The sequence below is a fragment of the Grus americana genome, chromosome 1 (genome assembly GCF_028858705.1).
Source record: "Grus americana isolate bGruAme1 chromosome 1, bGruAme1.mat, whole genome shotgun sequence".
In the NCBI taxonomy this organism is placed as follows: Eukaryota; Metazoa; Chordata; class Aves; order Gruiformes; family Gruidae; genus Grus; species Grus americana.
Window position 1 is genome coordinate 158,973,413 of NC_072852.1, and position 27,604 is coordinate 159,001,016.

Sequence of the window (27,604 nt, forward strand, 5' to 3'; positions counted from 1 at the left end):
AATCCAAAATTTTCTGTGTGTGTCTCTTTGAGCCCTCTCATTTGCTTCTACACAAACACCCATTAGAGTGAGTCCTCATTATTGTTCTGAACCAACTACTTCCAGATGAAGTTGTCTGTGTAGCATGTTTCTTTCCTTCAGTTTTCAGCATTATATATGAATTGCTTTACCTCTTGGTTTTCTTAAAAGCCATCAGATGTACTTGCATCTTCCCTGACCTAGGCCACACTCATGTGAAGAAGAGATCTATTTTATTCTATGAGAAAGGAAGTTTTTAGCAATACTTGAAATAAGCTGATTGCTTAGTGCTGTGAAGATATCCACTGGGTACAGAAAAACCGTAGATGTTCATGAGCAGTGTATTGGAAGCATTTTGATCTTCTAGAGCAAAGGACTGAGGCAGCAACGTTTGCTGTATACAAAGCTGCAATTTGATCCTTGATACAGTTCTTGCCACTATTGTTATCAACAAGACTTACTGCCTAATCTGGATGATTTTGACTGAAGAGTTCCTCAGGCTGGAAATTAAGAGGAGCCTATCTCCCAATTTCATTTCTTACCACTTCTGCTTGTTGTATGAAATCTGGTTTTGTAGGATGGGAGGAGACAGGACATACAAAAATGTAAAATTACGTACTAGTAATTGTGTTTGTCATAGTCTTGTTTTCTCCCATCCTATCTTCCTCCCTCTTTCCCGTTTTTACTTTATATCAACTTTCTCCATAATAGTGTATTTCCTAATTCTACAAGATTTTTCCTATGTTTTTAATGACTACAAGGGGGAGAAGGGGTGGAAGTTTACTGTATGTAATACCCCTGTGATTGACAGTCTTGTTGCCTCCTGCTTCCTAGTAGGTAGATAACGCTTGCTATATGGGATCTTGTTTTGTAGGGTGGAAGAAGAGGGAGGACTACAACAAACACAAATAGTGGTATGTAATTTTCCCTTTCTCCTTTGTCTCTCCCTACTCACCAGTCTTAACACAGAATGTGCTCAATCATATGATGATGCCTTGTACTGCTATTTGCTGTTTTTTGTAAAAACACGTCTTCCCAGTTTTCGTTAGTTAATTGGCTGGAGCATTTTAAGAAAGAATGCAAATGAGATATTTTGTAAAAGGCATAGGTAGTGGGTCAGATTGTGCTCACTCTTGGCCACAATGAAACTGAACTTAAACTGAGCAGGATCTGTATCCCATTGCAACATCTGAATTCCTCTTGTCATCCATTATCTTTTAAAATATTTAACAGGCTACATTATGTGGGATTTTGGAGGAAACAGCTGTGATGGGGAAAGGGTAGTCATCCTTCTACTTGAAATGAAATCGACTACGTGCCTAGAGTGTGCTATCCTTTTGAAAAGCTAATACTGTAGACCTGATAAAGAACTGCCTGATTTTCTGGGTCAAGTCAAAATATTGCAAACTTAAATTCTAGTTGCAGAATCTTAATTAGTTTGAATGCCATGGGGAGACGGTACCCAGCCTTGTGTAACGTAGATCGTCTGGACGTTAGAGGGATTTTTCTCATAAAATGAAGGGGAAGATTGCTGCTAGACAGAGGAGTTGTATTATTTCTAAGGGTAGAACAGCACTATAAGAAGCACTGTGTTGTGTAGCGTTTGGAGGTTTCACTCAAAAGCACAGATGTTATTCCAAGATGTTGTCATTTGGTTTGGGGTTTGGGGTTTTTTCCTGTCATAAGGCTCGCACTTCTGCCTTCTTGTTAAAACGGTACAAATTGGCAGTGTTTGTCAGGCAGACATATAAAGCATCATAGCTGCAGCACAAAGATTATGGAAAAAATGCTTTATTGAATTCAGTTATCAAGAGGAATAGAAAAAAGCAAATGATATGTCAAAAACTTGTTTCAAGAAAGATACTATCTTCATTAGACCAATTTTTCTTAGTGTTGTTCTGGGTTATTGGTTCACTATTGACTGAGAAGGAACATGTCTGCCCAGTGAATCATTCCTAGTTTCTATGACACCCCTAAGATCTGCATAATACAGTTACAGAAAAAAAAAAAAAAAGTCATATTTTCAAGTTCTGAATAGCTACGATAATTACAAAACAAAAGCTGCATTTGTATTTGCCATGATGGTCGGAAAGCTTTTCCATTTTAGTTGAAAACAAGAACAAAACTCAGTAAATCCTCAACAGAGTAGTGAATCTGCGCTCCTCTTGGTAAGAGCACATTAGGAGTCAGATTCCGTACATTAACTGAACAGCACAGATTGTGTGTCAAGAAAGTGAATGGTAAAAGAAACTTTATCTATTTGATACTCAGTAAAATAGATTTTTTTTAAATTTTTTTTTCTGTGAAGACAAGAACCCATTATAATGGATTACTTTAATCCTCAGCATGCTGTTGTTGTTTATGGACTGACATGATGCCTGTGGTCAGGGTAATTCTTCTCTTTCTACTGTGAAACTGGAAACAAAGGGGTTCTGGATGATCTGTCTGTGCTTGGTCTGTTCAAAAGGAAGTTCAGCCTTTCGGTGGAGATTCTCCCCAGACTAGGGTAAAATCTAAATTCACATTGTCAACATGGAGCAAAACTACTCCATCATGCTGGAAAATGAGTCCCCAAAGTGTATTTTATTTAGATTATAACTGCACATTGTGGAAAAATACAAAGTAAGATGATAGAGAACTAATTAAGATGTAGAGGTTTTGTACTGTTGGCATCTGGAAAAAAGTTAATTGCTTTTATTCTGAGGTTCATAACATTATCATTAATTTTCATGATAACTTTGTTGCATAGGCATGACACATTGAATAGAGCTGTCTGATAGAAAGTGCATGGGCTACTAAGATGTCAAGAAAAATGGTACTTTTAAAATTTGAAAAGGATGCATAATTACAGTGGATTAAGTTTTACTTGAGCTGGGTGCAGAGGGGGTTACTTTTCTTTTTTCTTTTCTTTTTTTTCTTTTTTTTTTTTAATGTGATCATGATTTTTCTGCATAACCATCACAAAACCTATGGATATAATAGCTGCCTTCTCCCCATGCGGCCTAGAAGGTTGTCCCTTTCAATTTGAGAGGTGTTCTTGGCCTACAGTGGAATGGTCACCTCCTTCGGATTATACTGGTACATATTATCTTTATCTCGGTACTGTGGATGAAAGATATTTTAATGGGAATGGGTGTGGAGTAGGAGTGGAGAGGACTAGTAGAACCTGGGGACTCCTGGAGGGCCCTTGGTATCTCTGCGGCACCTAGAAATCCTGGTTAGCAGCAAAGACCTCAGTATCTGTGCTGGCTGAATTGGGACTGCAGAATACATGTTGCAGCAGGTCAGTCTCCTATTTGCTGTGTTTCCTGCTAACAAAGTTTGCAACAAACCCCCTAATGTGATGAAGTAGATATGGCAATTTGCTATGAATACAACAAACCATTTTAAGCAAAGCTCTCCTATGGACATAAGTAGGTATTTAGTAGCAGGTGTGTGGGTGTATATTCTGCCATTTGCTAGATTTTTGTAATTTTTCTGTTATAAATAATGAAAGGCAACACTTAAGAATACTGAAGGGTAGATTTTGAGAATGGATACTTAGAGTATGAAGTTTAATATATTTTAAAAAATAACATTCTTGTTCTTCAGTCATGTTGAATTTTTACAATGTAAATTAGAGAGATGGCATGGCTTGAATTGCTTCAGAACCTGAAAACTGCGATTCAGGTGTAAAAAATCAGATTAATAGTAGTTCTATGTTCATGCCTGCTTATTTTGCAGCTGGGGTATAGCTTTGACTGGCTTTTCTTTGACCCATAGCTTATAGTTTTCTTGTTTTATGCTAAATATGTTATGTTTATTTTACTGTGAGTATAATGATTGTTGCCTTTAAAATAATTTCTGGTGTCCTCTGGTTTTGATCTTTTAGCCTATAATTATTATAACAAGTTTATAAATATGCCCATCCATTTTTTCTGCCTGTTTCGAGCTATTCATAACTCTCATTAGCAGCAATAAGAGAGGAAATTTCTCATGTTAAACACTGAGATGGGATTCTGGAGGTACTGTGAAGAGAAAATTGTTAGTCATGGACCTGATGTCCAAACAAAATAGATGTCAGCCAAAGAGAAGCAACAGCCGCCTTATGCATCTTCTTCCCGGGGAAGGAGAATTACCAAAGTATTATCTTTACTGAGGCAAATCTGTAGTACGTATGCAGTGAACCCAAACCATTCTATGATTCTTCCATTCTATGAAACGAATTTTTGCTGCTAAAAAAAAAAAAAAAAAAAAGCATGTCCTCATGCCGTTGCTTCCTTCATGTTACAGCAGCACTGACTCTTGTTATGTCTGACCTCCACAGCATGGCTGGAGATGAGTGACAAGCAGGATGACGATTCAGCCCATCTCCCTTTAGCCTCACTAAGATATGGGCAATGACCGTGGGCTACTTATTCAGGCTCAGTAGGGAGACTGGCCCCATCAGAAGCTGATCCTTCCAAACCACCTGAGCAGAGTTAGATACTTGTCTTAGCACCTTGCTCATGGCAGGAGTGGGGTAAATTGTTACTTTCACATCTCAATTGAAGAAATTTGTAGCTCTGAGAGTTCTGCTGCTTTTGTTCGTGTGACTCTGATAAATTCTTCTGCATTGTAAATGTGTGTATTAAATTTTATCTATAAAGAAGCAATGTTTCTCATTTCAACAGATGACTTTTTACCCAGTGAAAAGAACTATGCACTTTATAAGAGTTTATAACACAAAGAGGGATTAAAGATCTCAATAAAAGTTAGATTTCTTTACCTTATAAAGAAGAAAACAGAAACATTGGGCTTTATCCTTTTGCTTAAGGAACTTCATGCTAACATTGTATTTTCTGGTCAGGGAATTGGTAATGGTCTTCCTCAGAGACTATCTGACCTTTCCAAGGTTATCTTACACATGCTAACCTCCTTTAAAAAAATAAAACTAGACATTTAACAGAGAATTTTCTCCTCAGTCCTTTCATTTAAAAATTACCTCATATTTAATAAATTTGTAGCATATTTCTTCAATAAGCATAAGAAAAAATAAAGAATTGTCCCTTGTGAAGGAGGGGAAGCTTGCAGTAATATTAAAAAACTCAGATTTTTTAAAATTGCTATCTGGGAGGTGTATTGAGACCCCAAGCCTGAGAGATGTGAATCATCAAACATTTAGTCATTTCTCTAAGGTAACTTAAGGAGTTCTCACTGAGAAATCTGACTTATTTAATACTGTGCAGGATAGGACTCATTTTATTTGGGGATTGAGTTTGGGGGTTTTTTTCAGATTCTTTCTCAAGTGTTCATGTTAAATATGCTCAGTTTAAAACGTATCTGTTCTACAAAGCATTCAAACCCTACAGAATTGTCCTAGAAACTGAAAGTCATTGCAGTCCCTCAGCTCTCCCATTGTGACCATCAATACATTTCTTCCATCAATATGTTTCTTGTCAAGCTACATGCTGCTCTCTCCATTGTTTCCAAATGCCAGCCTAAGCTGCTACTGTCAATTCTTTTTTTTTTTTTTTTTCCCTGAAAACATTTACTTTCAGGGAGAAAATATCACTCTGAGGTAGAGATTTATCTGTATATGAACAGACATAGAAAGCAGATTTTTGCATAGAAAGGAGCCTGTCTTACATGTTTGCTGCACAGAGCAGAACAGTACTCTGGTCTTATGCTCTGAACCTGTGAAGGGAGAAATCAACAGTGGCACATGCTTGGATGAGTGATCTGGAAAAAAGTGGTCCCATGTTTATGTCTGGTCTATACTCTTCATGTACACAAAAGACATAAATAAATATGTACAAAATATATCTTCATCTCCATCATCAGCTTAGTGGTTACCTGTATTGCCCTCAAACCCAGAAGGATTATTTGGCTAGTTTTATGCAACTTTGAATAATATGTCTAATACATAAATCATTTATAAATCAACTGACTTTTAATAACCGGATATGAAAAACAGAACCATGGCCAAAGGAGTTTAATTAAATGTTTAGTAGCACTTATTTCTAAACTGAAAAATAACGCTTGTTTTATACTTGTGATGCAATTATACTGTTTTCTGCTTTAGAGCAGAATTCAGAAGTGTTACTGAATTGTCAAAATGTAGATGGGATGGAGGCCCATGGTTGAAATGACTCCTGCTTCTGTATCTGTCCAACCTGGCTCATTGTCAGTATATTTGGTATTTTGCTGTTCTTCTGAGTTCGTACCATATTTATTTGACCTAATAAATGTGATTATATTATTTCCATTTAACCTACTGACTATGGAATGTTAAATATGTTTATTAAGTGTATTAGACTCAAATGATTTACCATGGAAACCGAAGGTTTCCCAGTCTTCATGCAATATTCTTGGAACCTGTCTTATTAATAATGGAGCTCTTTCTGCCATCTGCTTAATACCAGTGATTTTCTGTGAAGCAAAGGAGGTGAGATGGAGTGTGCTGTTTTTAAAACATCACTCCTTGAAAAGGTTTGAAAAATAAACCTTATCTATCAAAGGCAAGAGGGCAACTGATTAGCTCAATCATTTTTTACACTGCTGCTTATCCCCTTCATTAAGATAACAAAATCACATGACTGAATTTACAGAGGTTCTGACTGGGACCCTGCAAGTCAATAGGAGCTGGGGCAGTCAGTCCTCTAAAAATAAATGGCCTGATTTTTATACTTTGGAGGAATTTTCACGCAAGCAAGAAAATTGTCACTGCCAGATGGTGATGGAAGCATTACTACAGCAAGGGGACGTTAACAAAGATGCACTCAGCAAGGCAAATTGTTACCATAGTTACAGGATGCTAAGCATTTTCAAATAAATAAATAAATAAAATTAGACTGTATTATTTAGATAGCTCAATGGCAAAAAATAATTTTGGATGATTTTTCATTTTTGAAATGGATGTGCTTTTTCTACATTCTACTTAAAACTTTGTTACAACACTGTCTTGCTGACTAGGTGCATTTCTTTCCACCTAAATACCCTTATCAGCTGTATTTATTTTTATTCTAGAACAAATTGTGGTACTTACTCATAGAATCATAGAATGGTTTGGGTTGGAAGGGACCTCAAAGACCATCTAGTTCCAACCCCCCTGCCATGGGCAGGGACACCCTCCACTAGACCACGTTGCCCAAAGCCCCATCCAACCTGGCCTTGAACACTGCCAGGGAGGGGGCATCCACAGCTTCTCTGGGCAACCTGTTCCAGTGTCTTACCACCCTCAAAGTAAAAAATTTCTTCCTAATATCTAATCTAAATCTACCCTCCTTCAGCTTAAAGCCATTACCCCTTTGTCCTCCCACTCCATGCCCTTGTAAACAGTCCCTGACCATCTTTCCTGTAGGCCCCTTCAGGTACTGGAAGGCTGCTATAAGGTCTCCCCGGAGCCTTCTCTTCTCCAGGCTGAACAACCCCAACTCTCTCAGCCCGTCCTCCTAGGAGAGGTGCTCCAGCCCTCTGATCAGCTTCGTGGCCCTCCTCTGGACTTGCTCCAACAGCTCCATGTCTCTCCTGTACTGGGGCCCCCAGAGCTGGACGCAGTACTCCAGGTGGGGTCTCATGAGAGCAGAGTAGAGGGGCAGGATCACCTCCCTCGACCTGCTGGTCACACTTCTTTTGATGCAGCCCAGGACACGGTTGGTTTTCTGGGCTGCAAGCACACGTTGCTGGCTCATGTTGAGCTTCTTGTCCACCAACACCCCCAAGTCCTTCTCCTGAGGGCTGCTCTCAATCCATTCTCCGCCCTTTCCTTTCTCCATTCTTCCAGCATGCACAACTGAACAGAGCATAATGGTCCATAGGATTTTTAAACATCCTTTAGGATTTGGTAGCAGGATATGACAAACAGCAAAATTAATGTTGGTGCCACAACAGCTCTCAAGTGCCCTTAGCCAGTGACTGGCCTCCCACTGTGTTAGTTATCACACAGAGGGAGTTTCATGGAAATGTGGCTACTTTAAATGGTCTTGAATTTGGTGTTATAGTCACCATAAAGTGGGCCAAATAAAATCTTAGAGGAAGGGTTTGCAGTACACAGGAATGTTAAAGGAAGTGTACTTTAATAGAGGAAGAAGTAGTAATGTGTTTGTTAGCCACATGGCCAAAGATAACACCTTTACTATTGGGGGTGTGCTGTAGAGGTGGTGTTTTTTCTTAACGTCTTGTAAAAGTTGTTTGAGCTGTACTGAAATTTGCAGAACATTTACAAACCAACACATTTACATGGAGCAGGGAGAGGGATGGAAAAGCTGAGCAAGGGGAGAATGCTGCTCTTTATGGTAGTTCTCCCTTCTTCTTTCACTAGAAGTAATCACCAGGTACCATTTATTTAAACAAAAATTGTGACCTGCTAAATCAACACAGAAAAGGTTAAAGGCAATCTGACAGGACTTTAAAGGTAAGAGATTTCTCACCTTTAGAAATGAGAGCAAATGGAGCTTCTCTTGGCTCTGTGGAGTCAGTTTTCTGTGTGTTTGAAAATAATGTCCCAACAAGGCCTGAAAACTTAAGAGATTTCGCATAGGGTGGTTCTTGACAACTTGATGGTTTATGTAGGAATTGTGGCAGTTCTGTTGCTGTTGGGACCAAATAATTTTCTCTTTAAAGTGTTCACCACCAACCTGAACATATGGAATATTGGTGTTGCTCCCATAGCTGGGCTCTCCTTCCTGCAGGATCACACTGTGTGTTGTATTGGCACCATCTGTCACTATTTTAAATATTTAGATTAATGGTCTAACACTAATCCAATGTCTCAAACTATTAATTGCTCTAGATCTGTAGAAAGGGAGACAAAGAGAAACTGATTTCCTCCAGGAAAAGTTGCTCTAATTTGATTTTTCACTTAAAATATTTTGGAGATTGGGGCCAAATCGCTAATACAGTTCAAGCAAGCAAAGTATTCAGATGTGAATAATCCATGAATATACATAACAAATCATACTTAATTACATTGTGATGTCTGGATAGAAGCCAGTATGTTTTGTCAAGTCTCATAGGGAAACTGCACAGGCTATTTATGCACCATTTCATAAATTGTTTTACCACCATGCTTCATTCTGTTCTTCAGGCGTATTTTAAAGCTGACATCACTTATTAAGACCAGCATTATATTAAAGAGGAAACACAAATTTCAGTATAAAAGCACTAAAGAATATTTCAGTGAAACTTCTTCACTCAGTCCATCTGAAAATTCTTCACATTTTCTTGGATGTGTCTTTTCCTTTTCTTTCAGTGTAATATATTTCATCCATTGATATTTAATTTATTTTGTTATATTAGATAGTCTTAGAAGCTACCTCTAGCCTTCTTCATAGAGTTGTATGTGTTAAATTTACTAATAATTTTGCATCTGTGGAATATCAGCATCATGTCTTGAGAGAATGTGCTATCTGACTGTTATAATTGTGTTAGCATTTAATAATCATAACACATAGATGTCCTGAAGGAATGATTTGTCATCTGTCTGCAGTGTGCACCCACATACATACCTTTTAAAATGTTTCTTAATGATAAACAAACCTATTCTAGCTTTTTTTTACTTACTTCTCTCACTATTTCGGATGCAGCCTTCAAAAATCTGACAATTATGTTGTTACTCAACCCTTTTATTTGTCTTCTTTACAATAGTAAATACCTCATTTTCTGTGGTTTCATAAATAGACAAAGTTGAAGATTCCAATTACACTTACAGCCAGGGCAAGAGCAAAATCCAGAGGAACCAAGAAAAACAAACTATTTTAAGTGTGTCAAAAATATTAAAAATAAGCTGCATTGTTACTGTAGCCATTTACTACATGCATTTATGTGATGTAGAAATGTGTGAGCATACGTTTGTCTTCTTAGCCTAAAAATCAGACATTTTTTCCAGACATTAATTTGCATGAATACTTGGTTTATTATGATATGCGTACTTAGTCTTGCTAAGATAATGCTTTGGTTTATTAAAAAAGCTATTCATTTCTTACACACGTATAGCTTACTTCACTGCAAGAGACAACAAATTAATTCCGCTTTATTTGTCATGCAGGCCTGCGAACCCAAACAAATTAAATAAAGTAAATCTGGCTGAACCAAACAAAATATCAGGAGGGATTTGGAAATGTGTGCTAGAACATAACAATGATATTTTTTTCTTCTTGATCAATAATAGTGACTACTAGTGTTAGGTAAATTTTGCTGCTGACTCAAAGCAGCATGGAGCCTTGAAGTGAAGGAGATGTCTGCCCTGGAGTTTTTAGGCATCCATGTCGTAAGCAGCACCAACTTTTAGGCCAATTACTTCCTTCTCTGTGCTCATAATCTGCAAAAATGTATGGTTTCTTGGCTGAGGCAGAGTCATCCTTCTGCCTTGAGGTTCTCCTCCTGTTGCAGCTGGCGTCAGCAGAGCATTGCTGGCAAGCCTCAGCTGTTCATGCCACTTTTCCACTGTGAGTATTTTTGTGTCCTTCATGAAATAAATTATTTGTCACAGAGCTTGATATCAAATATGTGGGACTTCTTATTTGTAAATCTACTTAGAGGGTGTTTCTTTCATTCTCCTTTGATGGAAACTGACCTGTTTGGTGTTATACACATGATTTACTTGACCTTCTTTTTGGCGTTATATGCATGATTAAAATAGTTTGCAATGAAGATGAAGTTTCATCCATCACAAATTGCTGTGGCTGCATTGCGTTATCTAAAATTATTCCTAAAAAAATCCCCACTTCAACCACTTTTGAGAAAGAAAAGTTGAAACTGGAAGATGGATGATCTGTAATATATGGATGTATTTGAGGACCCTAGAAAGTATATGTTCTGCAGGACACTTGCATTAATAATAGCTTTGGAGTTCTTAGCTCCTTTGGTGGCAGCAAGGAGGATGATGGAGGAGGAAAGAAGGTGGGAAAGTAGGCCTATATTTCCTTTTTTGGGGAGAACTTAGACTCTTAAATAATATCAGTAGGTGCCACAAAAATAATTCTTATAGATATTTTTAATTTAGGCAATAGATTTTAATTTGTGTTTTACCAGACAGTGTTCTCATCATTTGTTTGATAAATACCAACTGTTTAATCTTCATTTGCAAGGAAGATTCAGCATAACTTACTCATTTGTATAAATCCCACACACACTTTTGTGGAAGGAATATAGATCAGATAAATGTCTACATGCATATTGAGCTGTTTCTATTGCAAAAGAAGTACGAAAGAAAATATATTTTTGTTAAATGTTGAAATTTATGTGACAACTTGTCATTTTTTTATTCCCTACTTTTTATTATTGTAAAAACAAGGCATTGCTTTGTTTTTTTTGTAGTTCTGCTGTAACTGTAGCTATTCAAATCTTTTGCTTAACATAATCAAAATCTTGTTAAGTGTTAGAAGTTTAACCAAAAATATATGTGCAGAAAAGTAGGGTTTGCTCAGTCTCAAAACATGAAATGTGGGGCGATAGCCTGGCTGCACTGAGTTGAAAGAAAACTTGCATTTACCTTACTGTGACATTGGTTTATATTTTTTGTATCATCAAGTTCATTATATGTATTTATGCTTTCAAAATATTTGGAAAGTGCATTCTCATTCATTGAGGAGCAATGCATAGAGAGAACGATGTCATTAGGAATAACACCTCCTTGGAAACCAGGTCCAAGTTGTAGTCCAAATAATTTCTTCTCAGCTCTCATCTAACATTGAGGGGATTTAAATTCTATAGGGGCCTTTTTCTTACCCCAAATACCTCAAATTTTGTTTCAGTACATACCAGGAAGCACTTTCTTGTTGACAAGTTGAAGCAACTTGGTAGCAAGCTCATGGCTAGGGGCAGGTGAGATGTGGGATGGCAGCACCTCCTGCTCCAGAGCCTTGGCGTATAGGACCCACGCAGAAGAGCTTCTGTACAAAATGCACCTCAGGCTTTCTCTCAAAAGGAAAGGGAGACAAGAACTGGACAGAGTTTAAACCATTTTAATTCATCTGGACAGACCTGAGCCCCAAATCATCTGGGGGTGATTCTGAGGCATTGTACTTGGAGTAGACTTGTGGGAGTCCAAAGGTGACTTACCTCTGATGGTCAAAACGGGGTAGTCCAGTATAGTTAATTAAAAAAGGATCGTCACCTTTTTCAAAGATGTGCAAGCTGCCTGCTTTTAGGAGAGCGGAGTAGGCTTTGGACCTTTGAGGAGATTTTTGGTAATCATCAGATTCCCTGAAGAGAAGTGTCATCTTGCAGTGGCCTGGGGGTAGGCGACTCCATCATCATCGTGGTGCTGGTTCCTCACCCTGACCATGCGTTTTACAGACAACCTTGCTCCCTGTCTTGGGATCCTGGGGACTGTCCTGCAGCTAGACAGGTTTCCCAGTGCTGCTGTGAATAAGGCATTGAGCAAACCACTTAGGCACCCAGTGTATTGTTTTGGCCCTACTAGTAGATGCCTTTGACCCACTAGACTTTGATTCTACTAGCCTTTGAGTTTAGGCTGCATAAAGATCCATGGAAAAATCAGCCTGATATCCCATGTTTCAAAAGTGAGTCCTGCTGTGGATCCCTCTGTTTGTTTGCCAAGCTGACTTTGTTTACATTTGTATCCAATGGGTTTAAATATGGGGCAAGATCCTAACATTTGGGTATCTTATAGCCCAGTGTCACAGAGCCTGCAGACATTGGATTAGTTGCAAATTTTAATAGCTTGAGTTTTGGACCTAATGTCTAGTGCTTCATGAAGGATGACAGACTTCTTCTGGTAACTGAGTAAAAAATTTCTGGTTGTCTTCTCTGCATGAAGTTCTCCAGTACAGCAGTTTTCCACTTACATAGTTTCATTAAAGTCAGTGTAGTTGCTTGGCGTAATGCAGAAATAGCTCAAAGTTGCAAACTGTTGGAAGTCTCATGAGTTTCAAAATCCTAGAGACTGTAGTAATTTTATCTTTTTTTTAATTTTATTTTATTTTACTTCCTTCATGTTCTTGGAATATTTTTTCTTTGTTTATTTTAAAGAATTTTAGTCAGAGGAAGTCAAATAAAAGACTGAAGATGTTTGTCTTGTGCATGGACCGTACCAGCATCTTCACTTTTCTCACACTAGTTTTCAGACTATACAATCTGGGTTTTTTTCTACCAGTAATTCTAGAAAAATTGCATTAGATTTCAGTTATTCCATATCTTAGACTATAAAAATTTACCATGAACTCAAGGTCCAAACTCTGTTGAAAACTTTTAAATAACGACCTTATCCATTTCTTGCTGAAATTTTGAATTATCTACTAAGGCAACTAAATAAAAAAAGTACTTTGCTAACCATCAGAGAAGCGGTTTGGTTCTAAGTGTTCTTTAAAATCATCTCATTTACATCAGTCACTAAATGTGGCCTTTTTTCTACTCAATTCAATTAAGTATTTTGAGCTGAAATGATATATCTTATGAAATATCAAGGTAGCTCTCTTTCAAAATACCTTTCAAATTAGTAAAAGAAAAATAAGACAAAAACATACTACTTTCTATTTTTAAGCAATATTTAACAATTTAGAAAAGAAAAAACTACTATTTAAACTTCAAATAATTCTGTGTGTGATGTACATTACTATGTCAGAAACCTACTTGAAAACAAGTACAGCTGCATTTACATAGAAAAAAATGGAGCTACCATAGAATATCAGGTCTCCTGCAACATTATCAATTGAGGTTTGATAATCACAGAGGAAAAAGTATGAGCTAGTATTTTCATTTCTCTTGCTAGGCATTCATATCTCAGACTGTACCCTGATTCAAGTGCACTGGGCAGCAGATTTAACTTGTCATATGTAATCCTGTTTGATTATATGAATTTTATTTTTGGGCAATTTTCTTCAAATGTCTATATGCATGTGTATATAATATATCTTTTTCTAGGGAAAAACTTCAATTATTCTCTAAATAACAGTATTTATATACCAAGTACAAAATGCTTTTCAGCTTGGGATATGAAACGTGAGTGAGCACGTTTTTGTTGTGCCTTTTAAAGATAATTCACTTTAAGTGTATCTGCATTTCATCTGTCCTATGGTTTTATTTTTGCTTATAGTGCCCTCACCTGTAACTTCGGGCCAATTGCAGAACTTTAGCAGTAAGAACAGCAATTTTGTCTTTGAATCTTAGCTGGAGAAATACCTCTCTAAATGTTTTATTTTGACAGCCAAAACCAGCTAATGTGTTCCAGCTGACTTGTATTAGTTTGCAAGATTATACCTGAAACATTACTGTGGTTTTTAGTGTACCCTAAACACAGTTTACTTTTAAGTCAAACCTCTCTTTTGTAATTTTACTCTGTAATGGAGCCTGCAAGCAATAATGAAGCAATTCATTTACACTTCCATTTCACGTACTGCCCTTAATTTAACCATTTATCAAGTTGTGGGACACAACAGATCAAGCAATTGGGGTGAGAGAAACAAAATCAGTTTAGCTGCTTTTTTGGTGTTTCTTTATTTCTCCTTTCCACACTTCTGTCAGCTGGTAAAATCTCTCTCCAAAGTTCACAAGAATGATAAGCACACCTTTCAGTAACAGAATTAATTTAACAAACTTTTCAAAAGCAAACAAGAAAACTGAGAAGGATTATGAATTTATTCTGAATGTATTTTTTTAATTTTTTAACATCACTGAAAACAATAATCCAAATAGTCATAGAATTGCAGAATCACAGAATGGTTTGGGTTGGAAGGGGCATCAAAGACCATCTAGTTCCAACCCCCCTGCCATGGGCAGGGACACCCTCCACTAGACCAGGTTGCCCAAAGCCCCATCCAACCTGGCCTTGAACACTGCCAGGGAGGGGGCATCCACAGCTTCTCTGGGCAACCTGTTCCAGTGTCTCACCACCCTCACAGTAAAGAATTTCTTCCTAACATCTAATCTAAATTGACCCTCCTTCAGCTTAAGGCCATTACCCCTTGTCCTATCACTACACTCCCTGATAAAGAGTCCCTCCCCAGCTTTCCTGGGAGGCTGCTATAAGGTCTCCCCGGAGCCTTCTCTTCTCCAGGCTGAACAACCCCAACTCTCTCAGCCCGTCCTCCAGCCCTCTGATCATCTTCATGGCCCTCCTCTGGACCCTCTCCAACAGGTCCATGTCCTTCTTGTACTGGGGCCCCCAGAGCTGGACCCAGTACTCCAGGCAGGGTCTCACCAGAGCAGAGTAGAGGGGCAGGATCACCTCCCTTGACCTGCTGGTCACACCTCTTTTGATGCAGCCCAGGACATGGTTGGCTTTCTGGGCTGCAAGCGCACATTGCTGGCTCATGTTGAGCTTCTCATCAATCAACACCCCCAAGTCCTTCTCCTCGGGGCTGCTTTCAATCCATTCCTCGCCCAGCCTATAGTCGTGCTTGGGATTGCCCCCACCCATGTGCAGGACCTTGCACTTGGCCTTGCTGAACTTCATGCGGTTCACATGGGCCCACCTCTCCAGCCTGTCCAGGTCCCTCTGGATGGCACCCCTTCCCTCTTGATTTAAATCAACACAAAACTAATTGGATAGCCCTGTACGGTGCAAAGCAACTAGTTTTCTCATTCTCAGGTTGTCTTGATTTGGTATACAAATACCATATAGGCTACTTTAGTTTATACTGTGACTCCCAGTTTAGTACATAAATGCAAAGTGTCCACCTGTAGAGTACAGGTATTTTTCTAATGCCAGAACATGTGAATGGGGTGCAATAGCTTCTCTTCGACAGGGGAATTTGAATCTGGTACTGGCTTTCTGGGATTGCATTTCTTTGTGAACTATTCCCTCTACAGTGGTCTTCCAGGCTATGGATCTTCAGCACCCATGTTGCCAACCAGGCTACAGAAGCAACTGGGGACACAGTTGTGGAATGTCAGATGAAAACAGAAAAAGCTTGTTTTATTCTTTTTAGATGGAAAGTTCATCACATAAAAATTCAAGATTTTGGTCCAATGAGAAATGGTGCGAGGTGGAAGAGGTGTCATGGGGACAGAGCCTGCAGATCAATCATTAGACTCAAAAAGTTCAGATTTCTGCACGGTTTGCAGGAAGATTTCCTTAGGTATGGTTTCCTGCCAGGAGCTGATTGTAATTTAGGGATGCTCTTGACTAATTCTTTCTACGAAGCTGAATCCTATATCCTGTAAATCAAAGCTTGCTCCCTCGCATAGCTGTACATTTCTCTTCCCCCTGCCCCCCCCCTCCGCAAACACACACTTCCATTCATTTCATTCATGCTGACTTTAATATTTCACTTACAAATCTCTGCCCTGTTAACAGTGGAGTGTATAAGTTTTGCTTGTGCTGTTAGACACTGGTAGGTTGTGTTTAAGGACAAGTATCGGATCTTCATGCAGATACATTTCAGAGAGGTAAATGAGGGACGGGGGAGAATGAATATGTGAAATTTTGTATGAATTACTGCATTACTTCCTGTCTGCTTTATGTATATATGTCTGAATATTTACGCATGGTTACTCTTCTCCTCTAATACCTTGGTGTCTTGGGCCAGGACCCCACTGTGCTGAGGCTGTTCCAAACAGCCTTTCTGAGTTTGAAGGCCAAAATTATTGGAACGTATGGGATCACAGCCAATATAAATTTAGTTTTCACTATATATATTCCACTGTCACAAAAATAATTTATTTTTTCTCCTTTTTTTTTTTTTTTGGCTTCTGTTTTTAGTTTTGTTCAGTTCCTAGTTCTCAAGCCTTAGCATTATGATACAATATCTGGGCAATGAAAAGTGAGGAGATATTTCTTTAAAGACAACTGTTTTCAATAAATATTTTCTTCATGACATTTTTACTGAGCTTAGGTTTTTTAGAAGATATCTTTACATCTTCCTTTTGAGCCAATTTACACAGGCAACTGTTCCTTTCAATATCAGGCATTATGACTATCTTCCTCAAAACTTGTTCCTATATACATGTTTTACCATTCTTTTTTTCTTTGCAAAATATGAGATTATTTTAGAAATTTTGCATAAGCTGCTGACTACTAATATACATATGTTTTATTGTAATAAGCACTGGGAATTTGTATGAGTACAACAGATGGAAAAGGGCCCGGTCTTGTAACATGCCTAACGTTATAACCTTGGGCAAGGATTTTGGTTTGGCCTTCCAAAAATGCAGATTATCAGCCTTTGCAAGTGTTTGAGGTGGATAGGTTGAAATCCTAAAAGCGTTGCCTCTGGAGTTAACAGCCTGCCTTTGAAAGCCGTGATCTAGGCTGAGAGGTTGAAAGTCCAGTGATAAATGCATGAGAATTTGCTAGTGGAGTGAGCTTCTCATTGATATGATTGAGGAGTGGAAGGGTTTCTTTGGAAATTTCCTTTAGAAACCATTGACCAGAGCTAGCTGCGTATGATTTCTGTCCAACAGATGATTTTTCAAAGGAAACTAAACTGCAAATATGCAGTTTAAGAACAAGACATTCTTATAGCTGAACAGGAAAAAAAATAATCCTATTCCTTTGGATCTAAATGTAAATTAACAGTGCTTTTTGTCCTCGTGCATGTCTGCCATTGTAGCTACAGCTTCTACAATACAGCAGCAACTGGAGCTGCCAGTTCTGATGGTATTTGAGACACAGCAACATTTTGTTTCTTCTGTTACCAAGAAGTGTTAAAACTAGTCTAACAATAACTTCCTGCAGAATATTCCTTTAAGGGCATGACTCTTCCTCTGACGAGTCTCAAAAAAATAATGACTTTTTTTAGAAAGTGTCAAAAAAAGTGTAAAAGTATGACCCTGGAAACATGATAGAAACTTGTAATTTTTCCTTTTTTTAGAAGGACACTTTTTCACTTTGATGAATCAAAATTAATTTGGTTTTAAGTTTCAAACTTGCCATTAACTTCATTCTTAACTAACACATTATTTGGTGGCTAAAGCAAATTAGTTCACATATTTAAAGAAGGTTTAGCAAAGGATTCTGACATGGAAAACACATCAGGCATAACTGTTTTCATAGCTCTCTTAGGGTACCAAAACAATGCAACTCAGCAAAACACTGGGTTAGTCAAAATGCTTTAGGAAACAATACATTCTGGTTTTCATCCCCCTTCCTAAACAAATTAATTTTAATTCACCTACTTCTGTTTCTGTTTTCTTTGACTGTCCTTCCTTGGAAGGGCAGTTTGGACTAGTATAATTGTTTCGCATGTTAATATCTGTTGCAAGGCTCCACAAAATAGTGAAGTGTTGTTATATGAAGACTGAATATATTGACGGACTAACTTTTGCCAGGGACATGCAGGGTTTTTTCCTCCTGCCTTCTAGGACTGAATTACATTTGCTTTTCAGTTCCAGGAAAATTTAATTTTCCAGCATATTTGTTTACAGTATATTAAGTGAAGTAGATCTTCTGAAAATTATGACATAGTCTTTCCTTTTCCCCTCCCCTAATTTTTTATAGAATCCAGAATATTGTGGGTTTACTATGCTTTAATGTTAAACCTACCATAAACCATTCTCAGCTATCATTTCTTACAGAAGGAAATATTTTTTCCTTGGTATAACTTCTAACTTTTATTTCAGTGTTGTGTACCTTAGGCAATAGTCTCATAAATATATCTGACTTACATAAACACTGTTATTTTGTAAGCAATCCTTAATAGGAACCATTCACTCATAATAACCCCAAACTATCAGATAGTCAAAAACATTCTAAAAAGATGTATTATAAAGTTTTAAACCCGTGTATTAAACTCCCAATGATTCAAAAAAAAAAAACCCAGCATGTAAAATACGAAACAGTTAGTACTGGCTAATTGTTTATTCACTAATGCCGAACTTTTGGGCCAAATGTTCAGAAGACCAACACGTGTTTCTCACCAGCTCAATTTCTACATGTATAACTCTGACTGTATTTCTCTCTGCTTCACTGTGGAAATACGAAGTGCTCACTTTATGGTTAACTTCACTATCATCTGAGTATTTGGGTCCATAATTTATTTTCACGTTCTCTTCACACAGGTTTAAAGAAAACTTTTCTGATATGCTTTATTTCATTTCAAGTAATAAACCACACATTCTTGTTCTGTGTGTATACCTATATCCCATGCAATGTAAAATCTTGATGTAAGTGTTCAATGAAACTCTCTGATATTTTTTTCAGTTCATAGTATAGGATATTGAGAGTGAGCTCAAAAGTAAGATATTCTCACACTAGTGTGAGTGAAGCCATCAATTAAGTGCAAATTATCTTAATTTGGCAGAATGCATAGCTGAGCAGTGTTTTTCTGAATCTGTAGTGGAAGAAAACAGCTCTAGAAGGTATTTTCAGTTTATTTTTAATTATTTTGAGGAATCATCTCTCAAATGAAAATGTAGTTTGGTTCTCAGACTGGTAAAATTAGATGTAAGCAGAGCCTTTTTAACAATAGTTTTAATCCACATGTTCTGCCTCCTCTCATTCATTTTACGTAAATCAGGCTTGAACTGACATTAGAAAATTCAAACATTTTCAACTGTGCTTCAGCCTCAGTAGCATTTCTTTAACCAACAGTTAGACTCAAACTATTAGAAAAAAACTATGAAATATCTTACAAAGAAAAAGATGCCTTTATATATAAAGGCTGTGTCAAATTAAGTAGCTTTGGTATTATTTGAAAGGAATAACATAACAAACAACCTTCTTCTTGAGGATGACACTTTAAAAGCAGTTATATTAACTTATATTTGCAAACTTCCTCTCTGAATTCTTCTATATACTTCTTGTCCATCACTGAAAAACTATTTTCTTCATGTTTTCGAGTAGTTATTACTTTTCCTTCTTCCCTTTCCCCCCTCTTTTATCCGTACTACTTAAGACAAATTCAGTATTATTACTTCTCATCAGGCTGGGGTTGGGAGTCCAGGGGTTTCAACACACACCTTCTCTTTTGGAGGAAGATGGCACAAATCTTCACATCATTGAAGCCATTTCTTATATAGGACAGTTATTTCAGCATGGGTAATTTTTAGACATAAATTTCTAATGGTTTTCTTTAAACTTACTACATGATGTGCTCTGACCCATTACAACAGAAAAGCAGAAACTATGTATAATAAAGTATTTCATTATGCTTTTCTCATATTTCTTTTTGCATGAATAAATTTGGAAGCTGAAATAACAAGCAGCTCTACCCCCCCACACACCCCAACAGAGATAAATATTTTTAAATGCATCCAAAATAAATTTGGAGTACTGCAACTGGCAGCTATTTTGGACCTGATCTATTAAAATAATTGACATTTTGCCATTGATTTCCACAAGAAGTCACTTCATCAGTGCTATCGCTGTAATAAAAATAAGTAGTTGTTATGAAGTGGGCTGGCACGAAAGGTGTTTTCAACATCATAACAAATACAAATATGCAGTTTATATGTTGTCTCAGATAACCTAATCATTGACTCTGTACTTTTGAAACAATTGGGAAAACAGGTCAATGAACAACTCAAAACAACGTTCATGTGCAAGCATTCTTTCTAGTTTATAAACCAGGTTTTCTTCTATAGGTTGTTTAGACAGATTCACTGAACCTGTCATTTGTACTTACTTGTCCAATGGCATCTTCTTTGAAGAAACAGTGGGAAGATAATTTGAACTTCTTATTGCTTCTGTTTCCAAGAGTAATTAGCTCTTAAGTACTTCATGGCTTCTTCTAGATATTTTATTTGGCGGTGGGAGAAGACATATTCTAATTTGAACTACAGGTCACCGGCCCTTGTAGTTCTTCATGACTTTAATTCACTGCTCATAGTCTTTTTCCCTTTCCAGGACTGGGATAGGTCTTCATAGGTGCCTGCTGCTAGCAGTCATAAAATAATCTGAAAAGCATTATAGAGGAAACTATAAATGGTCTGAATGCACTACTAGCTTACTAAAGTTACTTAGTTGCTACACAGAAGAGCCAAGATGGGACCACAGTACCACAGATCTTCATAGGACCTGTCTTGTAGACTGATGATAGTTCTTGTGCCAAGTATCACTGAACTCCAGAGCAGAGGTCATACAAGCCTTGTGCTTCAGAAGTTAGAACTGAGACTTGAGTCAGACTAGTCTGTAGCTTCTCAGAAAGGTGAGAGTACATACTGGATGAATCAAGATCATTTGCTTTAACTTGTATTTTTCAGTTTTGCCTTCTGAAGGGAGCATTGTAGCTGATCTAGAAATGTACACGATGTTGAACAACAGAAGAGCATTTGTGAACATGTTACAATAGTCTCAAAATTCCTTGAGCCCATAGCATCTTCTTCCTCGCAATGCAAAAGTCTTTAAATTATCCCATGTCCATGGCATTGTCTTTGAAATAGCCTTACTATTTGCATGTGATACTTCACAAAGAGTCTCTGAAACATTCATAGATGTAGATTTCCATTGATTTATAAAATGTAACAATTCTTTAAAATAATTATGAAGTTCTTGTGATAGAATATTACAGTCATAGACTTCCAGTAGCAGTAACACCTTCTGTGCTAACAGATCGCAGACTAATATGCAAACTTCAGAAGTTCAAGTATGCAAGGCAACCGTCTCTTACAGAGCACTAGATATTTTAATAAAATATATCAAGCTTTTACAGAGCCATTCATCTGGGAGGACTTGTGTCGTTGTGGCCTCACATTCTTCTTCTCTGCCTTCCATCACTGTGGCTACAGGGCAAACAGGATAAGCACGTCAATCCGGCAAATTAATCTGCTAAAACTAACACCATGTTTTCTATCAGATCAGTGAGCTGCTCTGACTACCCCATAAAGCTGCTCGTCACTGGAGGAGGGAAGCAGTGCTCAAATGAGGGAGCTGGAGATGACTGGTTAGATCAGTATAAAATAAAACTGCATCTTGGTCAAGACCTGAATATCTATCTAAACAAGACACAGAGCAAATGCAAGTAGAAATGTGCTCTTGGCTAAGACCTTTCATCTCCACGTAAAAGTGAAATCATGTCTTCTGTGACCAGCAAATTGCATTGGTGTACCTCTACTGACTTTCAAACAAGAGATGGATTCCTATTCCTGGCTCTTCATTACTGGGCCATACTTATTGCCCTTTCCAGACTTTCAAAGTGGGGGAGAAGGTGCACAAGAGGGAGATGCTGTCTACACTTATTGAATGTCTTGGTGGGAGCATTCATTGACTAATCATTGACATTTCTTTTGTGCATTGTACTGACATGGATGTGGCAATTCATTTTGCTTCTACCGCACCATTATATAGAAGAAGTGGGGAATGGCTAGATGTTTCCAAATTGCTTGTCAACCTTTTAATTTGTAGCTGTTGGTTTTGTTAATGGCTAAGCAACCTGCTGTGACCTTTTCTCATTAAAATGGCTTGTAACACAAGCAGCTGACAGTATTACTTGAATTTACACTTTTCATTTCAAGGCTATGTCAGAAAAAAAGATTGGCTTGTTTTCTGCTGTCTAGAATACTAGCCTTTTGTATGCTAACATATTAAACCCTGCATTCAGATAAAATTTTATTTGAACCAAAGAAATATCATCTTTCAGCAACAACAGGAAAATAATGCTGAAAGTCAGTTTCTTCTCTGGCCAAAAATCTTGTTGATATTTTATGACATGCGGAATAATGGCTGTTATTGCTAACATTTTATAGGCAGCCTGGAGAGTTGACATTCTCAGAAATGACCAGCAAAGTTGATGCCTTGATTTTTGTATAACTACTTTAAAATGAGTTTTACCGCAGTGTTGACTACACCTCTAAAATGTTCCAATGTTGCCACCCATGAACATTAGTCCTTTCTTTTTTTCCCTTAATGCTTCTGTTTGTTTCTTCACTGGAATGAAAGTACTCGTGTTTTTCACATGAGACTTCTATATTTTCATGGTTTATGACTGCAAAGCCTGTTTCCTTGTCAAGCAGAATCATGCATTTTGTGAATAAAATTTATTTCATCTGTAGTTCCTTGTCCTTACTAACAAAAAGGACTTTTGTTTTCAATTGTGCTATAAATTCCTCTGGGATTACTTGTATTGGTCTGACTGATATTTACAGCAAAATTCGTCTCGTGAGGTTAGGCCCAGAACCTACTTTGTTACTCTAAATATTAGAGGATAGTTAATTTCTCCTGCCATAATGCACAGCTAGCACAGCAGAAAATGATGCTAATTTTTTTATATAGCCTCTGTAGTTGTACACTTACTTGCTTGGGACTGTAGATCTATAATGAAAGATCTTAGCTATACATCCTTTGCAGACAGGAGGGGTTTGGGAATTGGGGTTTACAGATGCGGCAGTGAGACAGGACACTCTGTTCCTTCTGGTCGGGCTGTAGCCCCGTGCAGCGAACAGTGAGAGAGGGGAGTAGCGGGCATGTTGGTAGCCTCGCAACAAAACTTTTCCAATGCCAGAGAGGTTTCCTGGCTTTCGGTTCCCATGGCTAGGTCAGGTCTTTACCCTGCCAGGTGACTGTTCAGTGTAAAATCCCTTAGATGATGGGTGAATAATTTACAGGATTTAGAACGCTGAAGGGAAAGGCAACGATTGCGGGTAGAGGGGAAGTAAGAGGGAGGAAAAAAGTTGGGAGGCAAAAGGTAGTGAGACAGAAAGTACGTTAGATAATTTCTGCCACTGATAAATACTGGAAGCGTGTCTGATGGCATGTGATTCACAAAGATTAATATCTCAGGAGATTAAAAAAGTATTACTTAATGAAACAACTGCATAATAATCCTCAAGGGCTGTACATCATTCTTACTGCTCAGGATAGTAAAAAAATTAAAAATAAATCACTAGTATTGTCCCTTAATCACCAAGATGATCTTATAATGAATCTAGCATCTCTAGATGTTCTACTGAAAATAACTCTTGCAAGACTTGAATATAATTGTTTCCATGAGGAATTTAGCTGAAATAGATGTAGCTAATGAATTTTAATTGCTACCTTTACTTTTCATTTGAATAACTGTCTAACGTGTCTATGGGAAGTTATGAAATTTATGGCCATTTAAACGCAATGACAAGTCGACTGTGCTAAACCAACGGATGTTCCCCTCCTGTTTCATCCCAACACAAAAATGGCACGGTGCCGACTGCAGTGTGGCACAACCTGTGCGCCCAGAGGCAAAGTGGCTTCACCCTGCCTTGTGACTTGTCTGGTTCTGGTCACAACCTGCCCCTCACCAGAGCGAAAGCAGCTTCTGCCGTACCTCTCTTGCACCCAGAGGGAGACAGAGGGAGATCCAGAAGAGAAGGGATAGTTAACAAAATACAGGATAGAAAGAATTAAGATAATGCATCAGCAAGTTTTACAAAATAAGCTTGTAAAATCTTGACCCAGATTATGAAGAAGACACAGCTATTGAACCTAAACTGGGCAGACAGGGCGGAACCCCATGTACATAGCAGGGTACAAAAAAGTTTCTGTTGTAGCAGAGCTATTGAATGCTTTCCTCGAGTCTCAACTAATTCTTAGGAGTATGGATTTCTTTATGATCAGTACAGGGTGATGAGCATTTTCCAAAGGCTGGGTGGGTGTTCATCTGCTTTGGACAGGTTGGTCCACGACAGAAGGAGCCAAAATTCCAAATTCCTAGTGAAGAAATTTAGGTGAGCTTAATCTAGTTCTTCGTGTCTTTTCTCTTTATAAATCCTTATCAACAGCAAATCAAAGTCTTTAAAGAGCTCTTATTGCTTGTGTATATTATATATATATCCCTGCATGATCTCCCACTCCAGATTCACAGTGGTAATGTTTCTTTGATTAGCTAAAGATTTCTTAAGGAACTATAATAAACATTATTTTCCCCAAAACTTGTGTAATATTGACATTGTTTAAACCTTGAATTGAATCAGTAGTACACGGAGCATAAAGGAATTATCTTTGATCCTGTTGTGAGGAAACTGTAGTACGTACTAATATATATCGGGTGAGTTTAAGCATTATTGTTGCTCTTTGTGTCATCAGCTGTTTCAACTGCAAGGTAATCAGTTAAGGCAGTGTTACAAGTGAATTAGGCTGTTCTGAGTCTCTATGATCTTGGCTTTGAAAGAATACATCCTGATTTCTTTTTTATACTCATAAAATTTTAATTTTTTTAATGTCTGTTTTAGGGGTTTTGTTCTTTTATTTGGCATGCAGAGGGGGGAGAGGGTAAGCAAGGAAATTACCTATAATTGACAATAATAATGAGTGTGTCAGAGAGAAAACTGTACTTTGTCTCTTAAAATCTACCTACTGTTCTTCAGATTTCTCTTCCTTTCCTACATTAGGAATTGTAATTACCACTATACTAAAAGCGCACATAGACACCAGTGAAAGTATGGCACTATTTATACTAAAGTTAGCTAGTCTATGCAGTCTAATTTATATTAAAGGAAGCACAGCTTTGTGCTATGTATCAGAACTTTCCAAATGCTCTGATGCTAGCAACAGCACTGGTTTCCTCCTGCTGTTTTGTATTGCGGGAGGAAGCCATTACTGGGATGGATAGGTGATGAAATCAGAAATGTTTAACGTGTGGATCACCAGTGGGCTGGAGGCTTTGTCTTGGCATAGCTGTCACAGAGGTTCAGTCCTTGCGCTAGACACCAGACACAGAGAAAAGTGTAAGACCCTCCTCCAAAGAGCTCAGTCCATAGCCATCGGGTTATACCACTGGGGCAGGACCTCAGTGGCATACAAAGCCCCACCACAAAAGAGAGCATAGGATTTGGTTATAATGGATCCATAACAAATTAATTAATAATTCGAAAATAGGGCAGACTGGATCTTGACGATTTGCAAGAATTGGTTTTCTGTTAGAATGACAAAGTTAATGAAGCCAATGGGATGGAGCAGACTAACAGAGGGATTAATGGTGCTGTCCACCAAAGAAAAAAAAAGGACATGAAAAAATATGTTTTGGGAACAGCTAGTTTGTTGTCATTAATATCCATTTGAAAGCTGAGTATCGACAAGGAGATCTTGGAAAAATAGAAGGGATTTTTTTGCTTTCACTTCTGTGTTTATCTGGAGCAGAACAACCCAGAGCAGGGCAGTAGCCTTACCTTACTTTTAAATTCAAATGAAATGAAAATTCAGTTTCCCAAGGAAACATCAAAATGTGCTGCTGGTTAGAAGGAATGAACTTGTGTCTTCTGTCTCAACAAAATAAGTTACAATGTTTAATTTTATGACAGAACTGCATCAAATTGGGCTTTTTTATTAATAGTTGACTTAGTTCAGTGAACAAAATTAGCATTAAGCACATATAAAAGATCAATGAACTATGTAGTATTTTAATACAAATATTTATCTCAATTAGGAAATAACTTTTAACATGGCAATATTCTTTTAGATTTAGAGTATCTGTAGGGGACTGATGTTTTTCTTCCTTCTCAGAAAATGTCTTGCCATCTAGGAGTGCTTTAAAACAAAGAGCATCTCAGATTATCATCTAACACTCTCACTCCTGTGCCCCCCCCATCCAAAACCCCCACCATTAACACAGTATCTTGCCACTTAACTGCAGAGAAACAGTGGAGGAGACAGCCAGCTCTTAATATAAAGAGAATAGATGCCAACACTACTATTAATTTATGTTAGCTAGATAATAAAGCTCTTTCTTTTTCATTTCAAGGATGAGGCCACAATGGGAGCCTTTGTGTGTAACAAAGTGCATGCAGACTAGGTTTTGATAATATGTCAGAATATTGATTAAGTGTAGTGAGAAGAAAGAGGAAATCTGTCCTGGGATGTGTTCAGGCATCGCTGAATAACCAGGAAAAATGATCAGAGCTACAATACAAAATTATTGACGTTTCAGCAGATATAACTGAATGCGTGAAAGTCAGTAATCCTTCATAATTTATAATGTTTCAATGCCTCACACAAAAACCATTTTACATAATCTTTTAATTAGCATCCTTGTTGGCTTTTGTGAGAAAATTTAAATGGCCTAAAGATTTCTGATGAGCGTGAGCATTATAAACATGAAAAAAAGAAAATCCAGGATATTTCAGCTGATGCTGCAATACAGAAAGCCTAGTTCAAGCAATGATTTATTAACTACTGAAAATTAATAACTTTTTTTAGTACCTTTGAAAATTTCCTTTTTAAGAAGCTTATCTCAACCTTTTGTTGGTATAAAACCCTACAGGAACTTAAATACTTTAGACTGTTTTAAGCATGAGAGGTGTGTTTCAGAAAAGCAGAATTAGGCTTCTGAATCTAAACCTAAAGACTACCTTCAGAGTCAGTGGAAGAAAAGCGGGGTTTGCGTGCAGTGGCTCAGAATACCCGTTGGCCAAATGCCTCCACGTACAGGCTGTTTGAATATGACCGTGAAGGTTCCTGTTAACTCAAAGTCTGTGACAATTCATGTTAAGGCAACTTTGTCATGAATGGGATCTGCCCATCATATCCACTCATCTTTCCTAGTTTTTGTCTGAAAACAAAAGGTCCTAGTTTTTGTTTGGAGCAGGTCAAAAAGAGGCAAAACGCGAGGTTTCTCCTTGAACAATCTCCATCTCTTTATTTAGAAATTATACAATTTCTTCTGGATTAGTCTTAAAGATGCTAGTAATGACTGAAATTACTAAAATATTTGCTCCAACTCTGCTATATATGATATGTTATGATATAGATTCCCAGTTCAGTAAGATCAGATTTGCTGATTGGTAACAGTATGGTACCCTTACCTAGAAAATGTTTTCT

At 37.6% G+C, this 27,604-nt stretch overlaps 1 protein-coding gene across 6 annotated transcripts in view; it reads left to right on the top strand.

The window, feature by feature from the left end:
* Positions 1–27,604, top strand: part of FGF14 (fibroblast growth factor 14) — a 422,900-nt gene that overhangs the window by 237,147 nt on the left and 158,149 nt on the right. For 2 of the 6 annotated variants that reach the window (XM_054808210.1, XM_054808192.1), the window contains exon 2: positions 893–932. The exons of the other annotated variants lie outside the window; for them this stretch is intronic. Coding sequence is in view for 1 of the 2 variants with exons in the window: in XM_054808192.1 (XP_054664167.1) it covers positions 893–932 (40 nt within the window). In the remaining variant the exon portion in view is untranslated. The remainder of the gene's footprint in view (positions 1–892; positions 933–27,604) is intronic. 6 annotated transcript variants of the gene reach the window in all.